The sequence below is a fragment of the Myxine glutinosa genome, chromosome 6 (assembly GCF_964187855.1).
Source record: "Myxine glutinosa chromosome 6, kmMyxGlut1.1, whole genome shotgun sequence".
In the NCBI taxonomy this organism is placed as follows: Eukaryota; Metazoa; Chordata; class Myxini; order Myxiniformes; family Myxinidae; genus Myxine; species Myxine glutinosa.
Genome location: NC_136266.1, coordinates 73,766,243 through 73,787,576, shown reverse-complemented (window position 1 = coordinate 73,787,576; position 21,334 = coordinate 73,766,243). Strand labels below are relative to the sequence as shown.

General features: G+C 46.0%; 1 protein-coding gene across 13 annotated transcripts in view; it reads left to right on the top strand.

Annotated features, from left to right (window-relative positions):
• LOC137429976 (supervillin) overlaps positions 1-21,334 on the top strand; it is a 205,371-nt gene that overhangs the window by 141,767 nt on the left and 42,270 nt on the right. For all 13 annotated transcript variants that reach the window (XM_078780015.1, XM_078780012.1, XM_078780018.1 and 10 more), the window contains one exon: positions 2,138-2,291. In XM_078780015.1, coding sequence (XP_078636141.1) covers positions 2,138-2,291 — 154 coding nt within the window. The remainder of the gene's footprint in view (positions 1-2,137; positions 2,292-21,334) is intronic.

Genomic DNA, 21,334 nt, shown 5'->3' with positions numbered 1-21,334 from the left:
GATTTGATACCAAATCTACGGTGGATTCAAGATCCCTTGGAACAATACATTGGAGATTAAAATCATAACCATACATTCATCCGTGATAGATTTGCGTTGCCGTGATAACTTAAGAACGGCTGAAGGGATTTAAGTCAAACTTGGTAAAGTATGTATAATGATGTAAAGGTGAATTGAATAGATTATGAGGTCAAAGGCCAAAGGTTCCGTTAGGTAAAAATGTTGTTACCGAGCTAAATCTGTCAGGTCAGTCTCTTGACTGCCACTGGTAACATGTAACTACCTGCTGCATGGTCGGGTAGTCTGCAACTAAACCGACTACTAGTCAGGTTCACTATGTTAACAAATATAATTTCTTTCAAAATTTTGGGATTAGCAAAACTATACATTTTTGGAATCTTCAGAGCATGGAGAATCTGAAAATCAATGTTGGCATTTGCACAGACACCTGCATGGCCGCCATTTTGGATTTTGAAAATGGCCGCCATAAAATACATATTTTGCGCGATCTCGGCTTCTAGTCAACTTAGAGACTTAATTAAATATGCTAATCCTATGTTTTCTGGGTCAAGGAATCCAATAAAGGCCTCAAAATAGTGCTCAGGATTATAGAAAAGCAACAAACAAAGGTAATTGAAAACCATTGTCTTTATATTTGTGAAATAACTGTATTACATAATACATGATATTGCAAGTCCTTTGAAGTTATAGGTTGTTATAGGAAGTTATAGGTAGTATCAGATTGAACTATAAGTCCTATACACAGGATCTACGAGGTCTATACCGTTCAGGAATATGCTTTTACAGATCTTCATCACTGTCCTGAGTGTCATTTTCGCAAAGGTGTCTACGCAAATGTAAACATTAATTTTTGGATTCCTCATGCTCTGAATATTCAAAAAATGTATAGTTTTGCTAATCTACCAAAATTTTGAACGAAAAAACATAGTGAACCTGACTATACCCTCACTAGCTCGACAGTGGAGAGGGTGACTGTGACACCCTGCAGGACTAAAAATAATACCTGTTTAAGGGCGGATGAGCTCCCTTTGGGAGCCAACGGCCATCCAGTACAGAGATGGTGTCTCCTAAAATACACCCATCCGTTTTGGACCGGTTTTTTAGTTAGTCAGTTGTAGACAGCAACCGCTCAGGGTAGTACTACCGTTCAGACTTAGGAGTGTTAAAGTGAACCATCTTACACTCTCCATGTCAGGATTGCTGGTCTTACTCTCTGTCTCACTCAAACTACAGCTACCGGGCTGGCTTTAATCTCTCTTTCTCGCAAACAAACATCATACACTTTTCTTCTATTTTATTTAAGGCCTGGCCTCGATGAGGGCAATATAGTCCATGCCTAAAACCTTCAACATAAAAAAATTGTAAACCGGTGATGAGATTTTGAGCAAATTTGGTACAAGTATATATTAAAATGCAAAGATAAACGGAATATATTATGGGGACAGGAAGTCAAAGGTCAGAGGTCACTTTAGGTAAAAAAAAAAAATTCTGTTACTGTGATAACTTGTGAACCAGTGATGTGATTTTGACCCAACTTGGTACAAGTATATATTATGATGAACTGATTCGATTTCGGCATAAAAGGTCAGGGTCATTTCAGGTAAAAATGTGGTAATTGAGAACAGCTGAAGGGATTTGCATCAAACTTGGGACAAGTATATATATAATGGGGACAAGTATATATAATGATGTAATGATGTGGGCGGGGGCATGTCGGTCGACGTCACGACGTTAAAGATTGCTGTTCTTGTTCTTTTGGGTATTCAGGTCATTTTCCTGTTATCTACTCCTTAAGGTTATTTGCACGAAATACTTAATCAGCACAAATAAATATTGGGTGTGAGTTTTCAAAAAGCCAATTTCAAAGGCTGCGTTTGTATTATCACTTTCCACTTGTCTGATGACCTATTTGTTCTTGTCCCTTCAATGATGCACTTAAACCACTTCATTGATGTTCCTGTAGTTGTGCCAGGCTCACTGGCAACTCCACAAACCACCACCAAGACTATTGAATATAGTAAAACTGAAGCACCTGTCCTGATATTTTAAAGGTGTACAACTGCTGGTCATAGTGAAACCTTGATATGAAGACTAGTTTTATGCTATATGTTTCCAGCATCTCATGAAGTACAGAAAAAAGACAGCAAACCTCCAACTCTGGAGTGGCACAGCGATTTGCATCACAGTTCCCATTGGGTCTCCACCACCTCAGACTCCCCGGAGATCCACGACAAATACTTGGACATGGTCACGGAATCCAGCAGTCCCAGGTGAAATGTCGACATACACTTTTGTCATATTTTTGTGTACATGTTTTTCTTCATTTTCATGAATGACATAATACTAACGAGCAACGGTACCCACCCTAAGGGCGGGGCTTCAATTGGGAGGCGCAAATGATTAAACGATTTATATAAACATCCGTTAAATATCACACGCAAATCATCAAAATCTAAACAGTATTTGTAGAATTTCAATTTAAAAAGCCACATCACTGTTCATATCGGTAAATATTATTCCATCGTGTTTCAAATCGTGATATCAACTGTACGCTTTTCTTTAGGAAAAAAAATGGAATGATTTTGTACGGTACCTCCTCTTCAGCTTAGAACTTCAGGATACACGACATTGCTGATAAAAGTTCCTTTTCTCTCTTTGAAGTTCTTGGCAAACATTTTTATATTGTCACTGCTGCCAACGTGACGCCATGGCATTATTCATTACATTCATTCATTCATTCATTCATTTGATGATCATTAAACATTATTCATCATTCATGAAACATCAAATTAAACGATTACGAAAATAAAAACGAAAAACATTACGAAATTACGTTCACACCGTCACATCAAACACTACCGTGAACGCAAACATCGTCACAACATCGTCACAATGAAAACATCGTCACAATGAAAACATCGTCACAAACGTTACGTTATGTAATTCAAACCGTGATCACATCGAATATTGGAGAGCCCATTGCCCAAACGATTTGTTTTCTCTGGTACGTTTATCAAGTAATCAGATGTACATACACGTTAATCTTACAGCCGCCATGTTGGTGCTCGCCGTCACTGCGATGCGAAGCGAACGTTATGCGAGAGTCCAAACCTGAAAATGCTGGAGGCCAAAGCTGAAATTGGAAAAACAATATAGCCTATTTTACTCCAGGGGATCCCAGGATTACCCACCCAAAATATCGTTGCAATCGTTTCAGCCGTTTTTGCGGTAACTTCGAACGGACGGACGGACGGACAGACGGACGGACAGACAGACGGACAGACAGACAGATGGACGGACATTTGGTGAATTATAGTAAGATACCGCAAATTATTTTTTGTCGATGTTGTTATTGTTATTGTAAAACTTCCTGTCCATAACCTTAGCTCATATTCCACACATTTTAGGACTCTTCAATATCTAGCAAATGCATATTTGACCAAGGTTCCATTCTGAATTTTGTCAGCGTGTTGCTTCATCATCGAAGGACAGATGTCTCGCTGATACGCTATTGCTCCATCGGGCAGAAATTTGTGATATGTCCAGGGTACCTTCATGCAATGGCCTACTCTTTTGATAGGTTTTTTTTTTACATCCACCAGTTAAAAAAACATACTTTTTGTGAGGTACAAGAATGATCTTACAGGTAGGTCAGGAATCAAATCCCACTGGACAGCTCAAAAGGGAGTAGGCTACCCCTGAGATATGTAGTCAGGCAGGATATAAATACTATACATACAAATATATATATATATATATATATATATATATATATATATTGTTACGGACACACGGATTAAGATGTTATGATGGGCCGAGCGGAATGGCCGCCGTGTTCGCACAGTTTACCCGATTCCACCCGACGTTGACCAAATCGCGCGATGCTAAATCAATGAAGGAAAGGACACAACGGCTGGGATAAATGAAACGACACAAGGGGTACAGTTCTCAAGACCTCCGGAGGAGGATATAATTGGTGGTGCAGAAGAGGGGTAGATTACAAGGTAAGAGGTAAAGCACAGAAGAGATAGGCACTTAGACACAATCTTATCTAACCCAGACAGACCACAGACAAACGGAACAAGACTGACTTACACAGGGATTGATGGCAGGGAAGGACAGGCAGTCGATAGCACAAGGTGCACCTTGGCTCAGGGGCAGAATCAAGCACGGTCCGGTCCAGAGATGCGGGGAGGTATTGCAGCGCTCGGAGGTGGCGTCTCTCGTCCTTCAAGTCCAGCGCGCATCTGACGTCACCTCCCTCTTCCTGCGCATGCTCAACGGGGAGTGACACGCCCTCGGCTCGTTAGCTCCACCCCAGGTGGGATCGGTCCGCCGCTTCTATTGGGTGCGGGGGGTTACCGGGCTCCGCCCTTGACGAGGAGCTGACAGCGAGCCCCTACGTGGTAACCCCGTCGAGCACACGTTCGATGGCGGCTGACCAAGCCGGAGTGAGGACGCGCACTCCCCGCGCCGCCGCCGTTGTTGTTGCTGTTGTTGTTGTTGTTGTTGCTGAACCATGAGGAAGAGCTGCGGGGAGGTATTGGGAGGTCCTAAACTTCCTAACGGTGCCATACAATCACATTCTGGTGCAACGAAGAGTCAGAATTAATGGAAACGAGTCCTTAACTGACATAGACTAAGAATAACTAGCAAGATGTCCTATAGTTGTCTACGTGAGATGCGGTGGACCTGGATGCGACATTTAATGGGGGAAATAGGGGAAGGTCGGGTCTACAGAGTGTTGTTTACAGAAAATGGGACTAGGGAATGGGGGATTGGGGATAGTTGGGAAGTATGGAGGAAATAGGGGAATATTTACAAGCGGATATGGATGGAGGCCAATCTCATATCCGCAACATTGCACCCTTCTCTACCTCGGGGCGTCCCGACCCGATAAATTTTTACCTACGTTAGTGTGGCACTCAGATGTAGTTCACTCTACTATTAACTCAACCCTGAGTGCGACAGTTTTACAGATGTTCACAAATGAGTAAATATGTCCCCCTGCGACGTTGCACCCTTCTCCTAACAGAAACACACCCACAGGATAACCGAATCGCGGAAAGCATTCTCAAACTAAACATACAGCCGGTAGGGAGCATTATTTACACAAGACTGCTATTTACACTACGATCCAGGACCTGTTCTTTGAGGAACACATGCAGATGTTATGCATAGAGAGAGCACGCATGCCAGCATCGATACACCAACCCACGAGTGCTCTGTGGCCCTACGGCCTTTAATAATGTGCAGAGCACCCCATCCAAGCACCAAAAGCACCACCCCATACATACAGTCAGCACCATCCGGTGCACCAATAAAGTGTTCATAGTCACCGGTGGTGTCGCAGCCGGCCGATGTTCTGCCGCTGGTCTTGCCTTCTCTTGGCCTTCTGGCTTCTTTAGGAATAAAGAAAGGCGCCAACCGCGTCCATTTCTAAATTGTGGCCGTCAGGGGGGGCCAACTATAAGTGGTTCACCTGTATGGCATAGGTGCCACGTTGACCCAGAGGTCCATCCACGGGTGGTGCTTGCCCGCAAAAGAACTGCGGTCCATGGTGGGCGGCCACAAAAATTGCGGTCCATATGGTGTATCGATCCAGGCAGCAAGCAGCGAAAGTACAGGCCCACAACTGCAGAGCCAGCACCTCTCTCTCCTCTCTCTCTGCCCCAAAGCCAGATCCTCGGAGGTGGGAGACAAAAGAAAACAAGTGAGTAAGGTGGTAAGGGCGCAAAAGTGCACGCAATACCAGGTAATGCACACTAGGGGCACATGGGAACCAGGTGAGACAGGTACGTTCCTACCGTACCCCCCCCCCCACCAGGTAACCTACATTGCCCCTCCCTTACCCCTTACTGTATCCACAAAACACAACACTACCCATAAACATCTACTTTACACATCAACAAACGTCCCTACTGTCTTCCCCGTTCCTCCCATAAACCAAATTCGTCTTCTCTCCCTCCGAACCAATCAAATTTGCCATTTCCAACTCTCATCAAAATTTGCCATCTCCAACTCAACATCAAAATTTGCCATCACCAATTCATCATCAGTCCCCCCTAAGGAGGGAGAGATGGAATCACCCCAATGTCTCATCCACGTCGTGATGCGTCTCACAAATCCACACAGCAATTCTCCCTTCCTGCAACACAGAACAAAGGAACACAGGTGTGGAGTCATCATCATCACCTCAGGTAAGTGGCTGCGTATGGTGTGACAGGTTCATCAATCCTAACTATTTCCTAAATGACTTTAACAACTTTACATTACCCGGGGTCTTTCCCTGCCAATCCATTGGCCAACTTACACTATGGGTTCTAAAAACCAATTCCCATTGACCAAACTGTGGTGCTTCTCAATTTGGGGTCTCACTCCCCCGATTCATCTCCCGGTGCCCTTGCACAATTTCTGGGCTGTGACATGTAGCTCTCCCAGCAGGTCTACCCACCTGCACACCTCCACCACTGTAGTTGCCACCCGAGCTTACCTGCTCCTCACCCTAACCTAACTAACTGGGGAAGGCCCTCTCGCACTCTCACCCCCTCAGTGCCCTCTCTGGCACGGGCTGCCCGATCCACACCCGGGATCCTCAGGCACCCACTGACACTAACGGCTCCCAGAGCCCACCTGCGGCCTCACCTGGCCGACATCCTCACAGTGGTGGAGTGCCCAAACCAACTACACACACTAACAGGCTACACGCCCAGCCATTTCCACAACACTAATGCACCCATCCACAATACCATTCTGCAACCGCACCACAAATGCCAATATCCAACCACAATTTACCTATACCCTCTACCTAACACTTACACTACCCGCCCCGGGTACTCGTGAAAGGGGTCCACTCTTCCCCCATCCACACCTTCGCACCATGCACACCACTCCGTACCACTTACTCCAACTCTCTCCACACCACTCATTCCAATACTCCATGTATTCCACACACCTGTACTTGCACACCTGTGCTCTCATACTTGGTGCCGCCTGCACCCTTCTCTCCCCCAAGCGCATTCGCGCTGATCCACAACACTCACTACTCATACACTGCTCCACACTGCTCCACACACCTGTCCAGTTCTCACACAGCATCATCTCATCTAACTACTCCCCTCTGAAACTTGTGCTTCCCAGTCGTCCCTTTAAACTATTGCGCTCCCTCGTCATTATCAAACACTAAGCTACTACGTCCCCACTACAGGTACCAGTCACTAACTAACCTTAACGTTACCTAATGTCATCTTCGCTAGATCCCTACACACCATATCCTAACCCACCCGGGCTAGTTTTCACTGCCATACACCCCATAAGCTATAGCGCATTTGCCCCCCCTGTGAGGGATGGTGGATTTGCCATCCCACCACATCGGGGAGGTCCTACTATCAATTTCGCTCGTCCAAATCCAACAAATCAAAAATTTGCCATTTACTGCTAATCACCGTACCAATCATCAAATTTTGATTTTTTCTAATTTCGGGGCCAAAACACTATCCTCATCACCCGTCTACTTATTACATCCTCTTGGTGCGCCAATTCACGTCTACAGCCCTGCTTCGTACAGCCGAGCCATGAATGCGGGTTGTTTGGTGCCAGCGGCTGGATACGTCCCGCATTCGGTGCAGGGACGGGGGCTTACCCGTGCCGAGATCCCACGCACCACCTCGGCGCGGAGCCATCCAATTGCCCGATCTCGACCTGCCGGAACGTCTCAATAAAAAGTGGTCACCATGACGACCCTTCCTATCGGGCTGCCCGCTCCGCCTAGTGGAGCCTGGACGCGGCCGTTCCAAGCGAGGCACAGCGTGGATCGCGTACGGCGGTCCTTTCGAACCCGCCGTGGCTCGGATCCCCGCTGGTTCTCGCGGCACGCGAAGCCCGGCACGCACCGAGGGCCCGATTCGGCTATAAGTCGCTCTAACCGCTAACCCGGTTACCGTCGATGCCTCACCTGCATGCTGACATGCATACGCTACCCCTTCCTTGCTCATACCTCCAGCTGTTCCCATGCTCCTCGTCGTACCTTCTCTAACACACCCAGGTACACTCATTCCACTCCCAGCCTTGGTCACACACCTGACCACCGAACACTTTGGCACACATTCGTTGGTCGCACACCTCACCAACACACCTCTTCGCGCCCCTTCCTCGGTCACCTCCTCTGTGACAATCACAGGTGTGCTTTCACTCGCACACCCAACCACGTGCCTCACGACCAACTCAAGTGTGCATTCCCACACACGCTCTACCATTCCAGGTGTGCTTCCTTTCTCACCTGTCACAACCAACTCACGCTCCGTGTCACTCTTACTACTCTCACCTCCACTCTCGACAGCGCACTCTTTCCTCATGCACCCGTCCGTTACACACCTTGCTCGCGCATCCTCTTGCGCACACTCTCCCGTTACATCCTCTGTAACACTCACCACAGGCGTGCATTCTCCCTTTACACCCTCCGTAACACTCCTCACTACGCGCTTCCATGTGCTCCCTCGCACACGCGCTACGACCGACTCACTCTCGACAGCACACTCACTGGTCGGCGCGCACTTTTTCCTCACACACCCCAGAGTCGGACTTTCTCGCACACCTCCTTTTTCGCACACCAGACCTGTCGCACACTTCACCAACGGCCTCTCACGAACACCCGGGTCCATCTCGACCCCCAAGCTCATTAAATCACCTGGCGCATCATACGCACGACCATATTGGTCACCACTTACACCGGGTCCTCTTTCTCTTCGCTTCTCCTCCATCACCTGCGAATCCCTCATCCGGTTAATGAGCACATCATCACGATCCGAACACAGACTTTGGACCAATTCTTTTACTTCCTCCTTTATCTCTTTCTTATCCTCTCTCCGTCGCTTCTTAATTTCGCTCACCCCTTCTTCCACTTCTTCTAATTTCTGCTTCACCTCTTTTATGTCCCGGTACGTCTCCTCAAGCTCGTCCTCTAAGGCTACCTTGACCGTTTCTATGTGCGTCCTCACCTGCCGGTCCTTCGTCTCCATTACCTCTGTCACCTCGTCCAACCTCGTTGTCAGTCCCTCACGTACCATCTGACATTGCCTCTGTGTCGCTATCAAGTCATTTTTTATGTCGATTTGTGTCGCTCTTAACCCTCCTAGTACCGCAGTGTTCCTTTGAACCTGCTCCGTTAGTTCTTTTTGTCCCTCCGTCAGCTGTTCCACTTCCAGCGTCAACTCCTCTATACCACCTTGCAATTTTACAGTCCCCTTTCTCACCTCCTTCTCCATGCGCTCCTTACAGTGCCTCACCTCCTCGCGCACTCCTCCGACCTCCTCACTCACACCTCTTCTGATCTCTTCTCCTATCACTTGCATCTCCTGCCCAGATGCCACCCTCATCTGCTCCATTTCCTCCCTGTGAGCATCCAATTTAGTTTCTACCCCCATTCTGACCCCCTCTATCTGCTGCCCCATTTTTTTAACTTCCCTTTCCGCTTGGTCCCTCATGTTCCTCAATTTGCCTTCCATACTGTTTTCTAACCCCTCTAACCCCTTTTGCATCCCTTCCATTTGATTCTCTTGAGCGGCCATTCTGTTTTCTACCCCCATTAACCCCTCCTGTATTTCCCCTAATCTATTGTCTAATCCCTCTATTCTACTCCCTAACCCTCCGATCTGGGCCCCCATCGTTTGTTCTAACCCCTCACCGGTACCCCTCGCTTCGTCCCTCATTACCCCCATTTGGCCCTCCAATCGCTCACCCAATCGCTCACTATCAGCCCTCATTTGCTCACTATTAGCCCTCATATCGTCCTTCTGCAGGTTGAGGGACGCCTGCATTTGCGCCATAAATTGCTTCATGAGGGCCTGCATTTGGGCCATCCCTCCCACTTGTGCAGCGGGTGCGGCCGCCGTAGCTATGTGCGAGGCGCCATTTTGCGAACCTGCCGCCCTCACTGCTTCGCTCTCCTCATGTCCCTCAATTTGGTCCTGGATCGACCCTGCCTCACTCTCCTCTACCGGAACCCAGCCGTCTTGATCTGCCATAGCGCGACTTTCAAAATTCGGGTTTTTATTTTTGTAAAACAAAATCAAATTTCGCCGTTAATAATTTCGAGCGCGTGAAGCGCGCTTCGGGTCCAATCCCACTCCTGACACCAATTGTTACGGACACGCGGATTAAGATGTTATGATGGGCCGAGCGGAATGGCCGCCGTGTTCGCACAGTTTACCCGATTCCACCCGACGTTGACCAAATCGCGCTATGCTAAATCAATGAAGGAAAGGACACAACGGCTGGGATAAATGAAACGACACAAGGGGTACAGTTCTCAAGACCTCCGGAGGAGGATATAATTGGTGGTGCAGAAGAGGGGTAGATTACAAGGTAAGAGGTAAAGCACAGAAGAGATAGGCACTTAGACACAATCTTATCTCTCCCAGACAGACCACAGACAAACGGAACAAGACTGACTTACACAGGGATTGATGGCAGGGAAGGACAGGCAGTCGATAGCACAAGGTGCACCTTGGCTCAGGGGCAGAATCAAGCACGGTCCGGTCCAGAGATGCGGGGAGGTATTGCAGCGCTCGGAGGTGGCGTCTCTCTTCCTTCAAGTCCAGCGCGCATCTGACGTCACCTCCCTCTTCCTGCGCATGCTCAACGGGGAGTGACATGCCCTCGGCTCGTTAGCTCCGCCCCAGATGGGATCGGTCCGCCGCTTCTTTTGGGTGCGGGGGGTTACCGGGCTCCGCCCTTGACGAGGAGCTGACAGCGAGCCCCTACGTGGTAACCCCGTCGAGCACACGTTCGATGGCGGCTAACCAAGCCGGAGTGAGGACGCGCACTCCCCGCGCCACCGCCGTTGTTGTTGCTGTTGTTGTTGTTGTTGCTGAACCATGAGGAAGAGCTGCGGGGAGGTATTGGGAGGTCCTAAACTTCCTAACGGTGCCATACAATCACATTCTGGTGCAACGAAGAGTCAGAATTAATGGAAACGAGTCCTTAACTGACATAGACTAAGAATAACTAGCAAGATGTCCTATAGTTGTCTACGTGAGATGCGGTGGACCTGGATGCGACATTTAATGGGGGAAATAGGGGAAGGTCGGGTCTACAGAGTGTTGTTTACAGAAAATGGGACTAGGGAATGGGGGATTGGGGATAGTTGGGAAGTATGGAGGAAATAGGGGAATATTTACAAGCGGATATGGATGGAGGCCAATCTCATATCCGCAACAATATATATATATATATGTGTGTGTGTGTGTGTGTGTTTAAGGCTCTTCTGGCTAAACAGTTGCATAGGCACAAGCTCGGCAGAGCTCCAGCCCCCTACTTCACAGTAGGATTGTACTGCAGTCAACACCAGGAAGAGAATTTACTTCTCAATTTTATAGATCAATCCGTCCTGGAGAGGGAAAATCCACAGACACGAATTTTGGGCTTGTTGGCCCTCATCAGTGTGGAGCAGAAGCTCCTCCCCGGTGTGGACACTGGTCAAACCCTGCAAGGCATTAAGTCGAGATCAGACGCCATTACTATAGTGGGTAGCAGGAAGCAAGTGCCACACCTGGCATTAGACAGGAAATATTGTGCTTTGTACATTTCCTTTCTGTGAACAAGGTAAGGAATCAGGCAAGGTGAGGTCAGGGTGGGAAAAGAGTGCATTTGGCTGCCTACATCCTTTGTTTGGCTTTTGAAACCTCCCCACAGCCGGTAGTGGTTCGAGGGGTGCCATGATGCTGGCTGGATTACTGTATTTGTTTCGCTTGTGAATGACATTGTGTGGTTATGGCACCTTAGATTTCTACAGTGCATGCAGAACGTATTCAGACCCCTTCACTTTTTTCACATTTTTAAAGTTGCAACCTTGTGCTGAAATCGTTTAAATTCATTTTCTCCCTCATCAATCTACACTCAATACCCCATAATGACAAAGAGAAAACAGGATTTTAGAAAGTTTTGCAAATTTATTTTAAAAAAAAAACTTAAATATCACATTGACATAAGTATTCATACCCTTTGCTATGACACTTGAAATTTAGCTCAGGTGCCTCCCATTTCTCTTGATCATTTTGAGATGTTTCTACACCTTGATTGGAGTCCACCTGTGGTAAATTCAATTGATTGGACATGATTTGGAAAGGCACACACCTGTCTATATAAGGTCTCACAGCGGACAATGCATATCAGAGCAAAAACCAAGCCATGAGGTCGAAGGAACTGCCTGCAGAGCTCAGAGACAGGATTGTGTCGAGGCACAGATCTGGGGAAGCCTACAAAAAATATTCTGCTGCATTGAAGGTTCCCAAGAGCACAGTGGCCTCCATAATTCTTAAATGGAAGAAGTTTGGAACAACCAGGACCCTTCCTAGAGCTGGCCGCCCGGCCAAACTGAGCAATTGGGGGAGAAGGGCCTTGGTAAGAGAGGTGACCAAGAACCAGATGGTCACTCTGGCTGAGCACCAGAGATACTGTGTGGAGATGGGAAAAACTTCCAGAAGGACAACCATCACTGCAACACCCCACGGATCTGGGCTTTATGGCAGAGTGGTCAGACGGAAGCCTCTCCTCAGTGAAAGACACATGAAAGCACACAGAATCTTGTTTCTCACAGTCTGAGAGTCATTTAGGTGCTTTTTTGCAAACTCCAAGCGGACTTTCAGAGTCCTGGTTGTTCCAAACTTCTTCCATTTAATAATTATGGAGGCCTAAATTTCAAGTGTCATAGCAAAGGGTCTGAATACTATGAATTCAATGTGAATATTCAATGTGATATTTGAGTTTTTTCTTTTTAATAAATTTGCAAAACTTTCTAAAATCCTGTTTTCTCTTTGTCATTATGGGGTATTGAGTGTAGATTGATGAGGGAAAAAATGAATTTAAACAATTTCAGCATGAGGCTGCAACATAGCAAAATGTGAAAAAAGTGAAGCGGTCTGAATACTTTCTGAATGCACTGTATATTTGTATAATTTAAGTGAATCTATTCATTCCTCTCTTTTCATTCGTGTCCCTCTATCTGTCTCAGGATTCTCCATGTGTTGTTTTGTGGTCTTCCAATAAAACTGTTATTTCTTAAAAATACTGTCACCTTATTCCTGCCTCCTTGTGTGCGTGCAAACCATTTCAGCCCAGTGCCCGATTAATCCCTCGGAAAGATACAAATTGATAAAACAGTCTAATTTTATGAGACCGGCAGGACTTATATCTCAGATGGGGGAGTGGTGGGAGCTATGTTGTCCACTCAAACATGGTTTATTTTGATTCGGCCATTCACGAAGCACATTACTTTGGCATAGCAGGGAAGCATTCGCAGATTAACATGATATACAACAACAACAACAATAACATGCATTTTAAGGCCATTTTCCCTGCTAGAGCGGGGGTTAGCCTTGTGGTCCCCATGACAATTTTCTCCATTTTGCCCTATTTTCTGCATCTCTCCTTGTTAACCCCCTTGCCCGCATTTCTTCTTCCACCATCTTCAGCCAAGTCTTTCTCGGTCTTCCCCGTCCTCTACTTCCTTCTACATTCATTTCCATCACTCTTCTCAACCAGTCACTTTCATCCTTCCTCAACACATGACCAAACCATCTCAACCTGTTCCTCTTCACAGCATCAATCACAGGCTCTATTCCCATCATCTTTCGCAATTCATCATTTGTCTTCCTCTCTCTCAACGATACTCTGCACATCCACTGAACCATTCGCATTTCCACCCTTTCCAGCCTTCGTTGCTGCTCTACATTCATGACCTATGTCTCGCTCCCATAAATCATAACACTTCTCACACATGCAGCATACACCTTTCCCTTCAGCTTCAACGACACTCCCCTCCTCATCAGCACGCCACTCAGTTCCCGAAACTTCTTCCATGCACATCTCATTCTAGCAGCCGTTGCCGAGTCTGATCCACCTTCTCCATTCAGCATGTCTCCGAGGTAGCAAAATGTTTTCACACCTTCCAGCTTCACGCCGTCTCCAAGATGCAACTCAACATTTCCTCCATCTGCAGCTCCCTCTGTGCACACCTTACATTTGAATGTAGCTGCCACACTGGTTAATGACCCTCTCAGACCACTACATTTTTGATGAACCCACTCAGCGCACATTGTACATTGAATGGAGTTCACTCCGACACCATTCCTGCACACAGCACATGGCCACTTCCCAGTTCTTTCCACCTCACCACATGCTTTACCACTTGCCATCACCTTCGTCTTTCCGATATTCACCTTCAGACCTTTTGTCTCCATACATTCCTTCCCCTTGTTCATCTTTTCCTTCAGTCCATCCATTCTTTCCGCAATCAACACCAGATCATCTGCATACAACAACTCCCATGGTAAACCCTCCTTTACGTTCTGAGCCAGCACCTCCATCACAGCTACAAATAGTAGTGGACTTAGTACCGACCCCTGATGCACTCCCACCTTCACCTCAAACTCACCACTGTCCCGTCCTTCGTCCTTACAGCTGTGCGCACTCATTTGTACATTGCCATCACTACTCTGATCAACTATTCTCCACTTCTAACTTCCTCAATGCCCATGTCAATACTTCTCGTGGAACCCTATCGAATGCTTTCTCCAGACCAACAAACCCAAGAAACAACTTCTTCCTCTTCTCCATGTACTTCTCCTGCAACTGCCTCACAATAAAGAGCGCGTCTGTCGTTTCTCTTCCTGGCATAAATCCAAACTGCATTTCGTCGATCTTCACCTTCTTCCTTATCCTCCTCTCCAACACCCTTTCCTATACCTTCATTCCATGCTCCAATAACTTTATCACTCGGTACGAGCCACACTCCAGAGGGTCACCTTTCCCCTTGTATAGAGGGACGAGGGTACTCAGTGCCCAAACCACTGGAATGCGGCCTTCTTTCACCACCAGATTACAGAACTCCGTCATTCTCTTCACACCCCAACGTCCTGCTGCCTTCAACATATCTCCCACAACTCCCGTCGGCCCTCCCGCTTTCCTACTCTTCATTGCTTTTATCGCTTCCTCAACTTCCTTCTCAGTTATCTTCTCTGCCAGTCCTACACTTGGTTTACTCTCTATGTTGCCATCCCATTCATTCTCTGTATTCAACAGCATTTCCATATATCTTTTCCATCTTCCTTTAATTCCATCTGGGTCCACAACGATTTGTCCCACTTCATCCTTCAAGCAACTCACCCCCATCACATCACACCTCTCTTTCGCTATCTGCTTTGCAATCCTGAATACCGCTCTCTGACCCTCTTCCGAATCCAAGCGTTCTCCGAACATTTTCCTACATGCCTCCTGCGCCTTTGCTACCTCATTCTTTGCAGCCTTCTTGGCTGCCTTATAACTTTCATGCTCTGCTTTCTCTGCTCCCGTACCCTTCGCCTTCTGCCACTCCTTGAACTCCTTCCTCTTCTCGTCAATCCTCTTTCCGACTTCATCATCCCACCACCATGTTTCCGAGTCCCTCGGTGCACCTTTTTTCCATCCACATACCTCACCAATGGCTCCCAACAGACTATCTTTCATTGACATCCAACCACGTTCAAGCTCAACCACATCATCCTCTACCCTACTCAGCCTCTCTTTTAATGCCTCCCTTACTGTCACCTCTTTCAACATCCACACCTTCATTCTCCGTTGGTCCTTCACCCGCCGAGCTCTCCTTGCACCTTTCACCCTTATGTTGCAAACATGATATACAGTATATATATATATATATCTGGAAGAAATTAAATGAGTTATGGACGTAGTTTTGACCAAATAGGCCTTCTTCTCACTCTTACTCAATGAGAGTGAGTGTCCACTTTCCTCTCGGTCTTCTTTGACACTCACTCCAAGGGAGTACATGCTATCATTGTGGATCTGCAATAAACTTAGCCAATTACATGAAACTCCCTGCAGGTAGTGTAGCAAAACTGAACATTTTGCTAAAGTATGTCACATTAAAGACCACAATTGCCAAGTGCGTGAAGTTACTGTTCCAGATGTGACTGTTTTATGCATAAACACACATGCCTCTGAACAAATTGGAGGGAACCTATTTTGTGATGTTCTTCTTTGCACACCTGATGGACAGGCGAATGCTCAACTAAATTACGGGTGGACATAGGTTCAGTCGTGTCAATACTTCCAGTGTCTACCTACCTGAAGCATTTCAAGAGTGCACTGCTTGCAGAACCAAAATTATACTTGCCGACTAACCTACAAAAATAAATCACTGTGGTTGATTGTCTTCACGTTCAGGTGACCCACAACGATGTTTCTGTGCCTGCTGATTTCTTCATTGTGCCTTCTGGAACACGTGTACTTGTCATGGACCTTTTCACTGCTCTCGGACTGAATATTGTCAATGGATGTTTGACTCCTGCATCAGCATAAGTAAATCTGTTCATCAAACATCGACTTGTTGGACATTTAATCCTAACTCTATTGGAAGTCTAGGCTATGCAAAAGGATTTGTACACAGAGTAAAGACAAGGCCTGATGTGATGCCAATCCAGCAGAAGCTTCACGGCTTACCGTTTACTCTCCGCGATACTGTGTCCCAAGAAATGAAAACACTTTCCAGGACAGAGCCTTGCCACGAACTGGATGTAGAAATGGTGTCTTTCGTATCTGGTGACCTCTCTGCTGTACCTGTGGAACAATTCAAGGAAGCTTGTAATAGATGCCCTGTTCTACAGAAGGTGCTGAGATATGTCTCCAGAGGATGGCCTTGCAATGCAAAGGGCATTAACCCAAATGTACTTCCCTACTTTCGCATTCGGAATGAACCGGCTTTACATGAGGATTACTTAATTTGTGGCACTCACCGTGTGATAGTGCCGACAGAACTTCAACCCAAGTTAATCCAGCTTGCCCATGATACGCATCAAGGAATTGTAAGAACTAAACAAAGGCTGCGTGACCTCTACTGGTGGCCAGGGATGGACTAACAAGTAGAAGTCGCCATTAAGTCGTGTATTACTTGCCAAATGCATGATGAAACAGCTGTCACATGGGTTCCACCTTTGCAACCAGTTCCTCTCTGTAATGCTGCGTGGGAAAAGCTTGCCATCGATATTGTGGGACCACTTGATAACGGCCAAATGGACTGTCGCTATTGACTTCTTCAGCAAATGGCCAGAAGTAGCCTTTGCGTCCCAAGTAACATCTGCTACAGTTGTCAAGTTCCTGACTACAGTATTTTAGTCATGAAGGAAACCCGCAGGAACTTATCTCTGACAATGGATCTCAGTTTGTTTCAACTGAATTTGAAACATTGCTGCAGGAAAGAAACATCAAGCACTGCATCAAGTTCTATCTATTACCCACAAGCCAATGGGGAGGTAGAATGCTTCAACAGAGTGCTTAAGGACAGTTTACACACTGCAAACCTCGAAGGGAAATCCTGGAAATCATTCGTACCCGACTTATTGCAAATGTATCGAACTACAAGACATGCAGCAACTCATCAGACTGAACTTCTACATGGACATACATGGCACATAAAGTTGCACATTGGTGACCTACAAATCAGTGTACTTGCTGCAAGACACACTGCATTCAACAGAAACAAGAAAAGTCTTAATGTTACACAGACAAGTGCCGGGGAGCAAAACCTTCCACCTTTCAATGTGGTTCTTTTGTGTGAGTTTGGAAACCTGGATTTCACAAGAAAGGACAAACCAAGTTTACCCAACCCCTCAAGATCGTTGAACAGAGAGGTCTTGCAACCTACAGACTCTCTGATGGGAAAGTGTGGAATGCAATTAATCTCACACCTGCAATTCAGACCACCGATGGACTTGCTGCTGAAAGTTTGACAGATTTTGAGGATTATGGTGCACATAACCCTGTCCAACAAATGCTTCCATAAGTCTTTGCCCAAGGTGTTCGTCATGGGACCAGACATTGTCGAGCTCCTGAATGGACCAATGACTTTGTCATGTGATATGTTTACCTTCTATGACATGCTACTATTCTCTTTGTTTTCATTACTAGTTGTTGTTACATAATTAAACAGTAGTAATCATCTTCACAAAAAAAGAAAAAACTAGAACAATGCGACTATGTCGCCAATATGCCTCTGCATAGTCCCACAACAGGTAGATGCCATCACTCTGCATATGTATGGGTAGGGGATCACGTTTGTGAAGTTTCGTGTTGATCGGATAAGGTTAGTTTTTCTATCCAAGATGGCTGCCAAACCACGCGACCTTTGACATCATTTTAAAACGATATGCAACAGTGCTGTTAGATGTTATTTGTAAAATTTCACATCAATATGGTGAGCGGTTTCAGAGATATAATTATTTAATATTTTCCTTAAATCCAATATGCCTGCCAAACCATATCTATGATGTCATAAATTTAATACATCAATACAAATGGGTCATAGATCATGTGCATGCAATTTCAAATTTTTAGGATAAGGAATTCGATTAAAACCTTTTTGGCTGGTATACCACTTCACTTATGATGTCATGATTATCATGCTTTTGTTGCCCATTGGGAGTACTTGACAATATGCCAAGTTTCAAATGTTTCCATTCAGCGGTTTCCGAGAAATAATTTTTTAATTATTTGCTTTTAATCCAAGATGGCTGCCATACCACGTGACCTATGACGTCACAATTATCATTACAAAAATTCTGCATGGGTGTCACTCCTACCCTGAAGGTTTCATCTTAATCGGTCATATGGTTGCTGAGAAAAACGAGGTTTAGCCCGTACAGACGTCCAGATGTACGGACGGACAACCCGAAAACATAATGCCTCCGGCGACTTTGTTGGCGCAGGCAAAAAAAGGGATATGTGGGATGGTGATTCAGTATTCATTATATTTACCATCAAAGACATGCTTACTATGTTCTGTGTTTTTTTTTCATTTTCACTTGTTGCTATATCTTCACGAAAATGGGATATGTGGTATTGGGAGTTATGTGAATATTAAGGAATGCATGATGGATCAGAAATTATGAGGCGTAACCGGTAGTGATGTGTGAGAAGGCGTGGTTAGGAGATGGAAGAGAGACGCCATTACATGGTTGAGTTGAGGAACCTGTATGTCTGCTGCATTACGATACAACACGAGGTCTCTATCGTTCTCGTCCTTCTGGGCGGAGACCTATGCTCTGGCCGTCCCACCCACAGGGGCAGTGCCTATAAAATAATTGCAGGGTGGCACTTGCACCTCCACAGCACTTTATGCCACCATGGCTGACACACAATAGCCAGCCAGATCGTGATGGCCAGACAGATTTGTGTCTCTCATAAGAAGTTCTCGCCACTAGCCCTGCCTACTAGATGAGGTGTTCACACCCACAAATTAAGGTCTAACCTGTCCATAAATTACATTTGCTGCCTCCTCAGCATCAAGTGTAACAAACGACTCAATCTGACAGGACTCTGTTACATGGAAATCTAACTTCTACTCAAAATACACGGAGCATACTACACTTACCACAGTCTGGCTATGGATCCCCCTCCTTTCACGTAACAGTATATAGGATGCTATTATATAGGTATATATTGATAGGTATATATTGATATATATATATATATATATATATATATATATATATATATATATATATATATACACTACATGACCAAAAGTATGCGGACACCCCTTCTTATTAGTGGATTCGGCTATTTCAGCCACACCCATTGCTGACAGGCATATATATAATCAAGCACACACCCATGCAATCTCCATAGACAAACATTGGCAGTAGAATGGGCCGTACTGAAGAGCTCAGTGACTTTCAATGTGGCACCGTCATAGGATGCCACCTTTCCAACAAGTCAGTTCTTCAAATTTCTGCCCTGCTAGAGCTGCCCCGCTCAACTGTAAGTGCTGTAATTGTGAAGTGGAAACGTCTTTTTTTTTTTCTTTTCTTTTTTCTATACAGGATCGAGGCTCGTGTGAGAGCAAACATTGATCAGAAAAAGACAAACTGACACATAAAACATATGATAAAGGGAGCGGGAGAACAAGATGGAGAGCAGGGACATCGGGAGATCTGTGGGAGTGAGGGGGTTTGGGGGGAGAAGGCATGGGGGGCGGGGGGTGGGGAGGGGGTGGGAAAGGTATAACACACATGAACAACAACAGCTCAGCCATGAAGTGGTAGGCCACACAAGCTCACACAACGGGACCGCCGAGTGCTGAAGCGCATAGCGCGTAAAAATTGTCTGTCCTCAGTTGCAACACTCACTACCGAGTTCCAAACTGACTCTGGAAGCAACGTCAACACAACAACTGTTTGTCGGGAGCTTCATGAAATGGGTTTCCATGGCTGAGCAGCCGCACACAAGCCTAACATCACTATGTGCAATGCCAAGCGTTGGCTGGAGTGGTGTAAAGCTCGCCACCATTGGATTCGGGAGCAATGGAAATGCGTTCTCTGGAGTGATTAATTACGCTTCACCATCTGGCCGTCCGACAGACGAATCTGGGTTTGGCGGATGCCAGGAGAATGCTACCTGCCCAAATGCAATGTGCCAACTGTAAAGTTTGGTGGAGGAGGAATAATGGTCTGGGGCTGTTTTTCATGGTTCGGGCTTGGCCCCTTAGTTTCAGTGAAGGGAAATCTTAATGCTACAGCGTACAATGACATTCCAGACGATTGTGTGCTTCCAACTTTGTGGCAACAGTTTGGGGAAGGCCCTTTCCTGTTTCAGGATGTCAATGCCCCCGTGCACAAAGTGAGGTCCATAGAGAAATGGTTTCTCGATCGGTGTCGAAGAACTTGACTGGCCTGCACAGAGCCCTGATCTCAACCCCATCGAACACCTTTGGGATGAATTGGAACACCAACTGCGAGCCAGGCCTAATCACCCAACATCAGTGCCCGACCTCACTAAAGCTCTTGTGGCTGAATGGAAGCAAATCCCCGCAGCAATGTTTCAACATCTAGTGGAAAGCCTTCCCGGAAGAGTGGAGGTTGTTATAGCAGCAAAGGGGGGACAAACTCCATATTAATCTTACTATAATTCACCAAATGTCCGTCCGCCCCTTCAAGGTACCCCAAAAACGGCTCAAGCGATCGCAACGATATTTTGGGTGGGTATTCCTGGCACCCCTGGGAGTAAAATAGGCTATATTGTTTTTCCAATTTTTCCAAGTTTTCCAATTTTCCAGTTTTTCCAAACATGATGGAATAATATTTACCGATATGAACAGTGATGTGGCTTTTATTGAAATTCTACAAATACTGTTTAGATTTTGATGACAATTATGAACCTGCCGCGAATGCCGTGACAGTTTCTACTTTCTAAACGTGAATTCGCGGATCGCCATATGCAGATTCGCCATTGACTGGGTATGGAACAAACGTACCCGTTTGTTTGC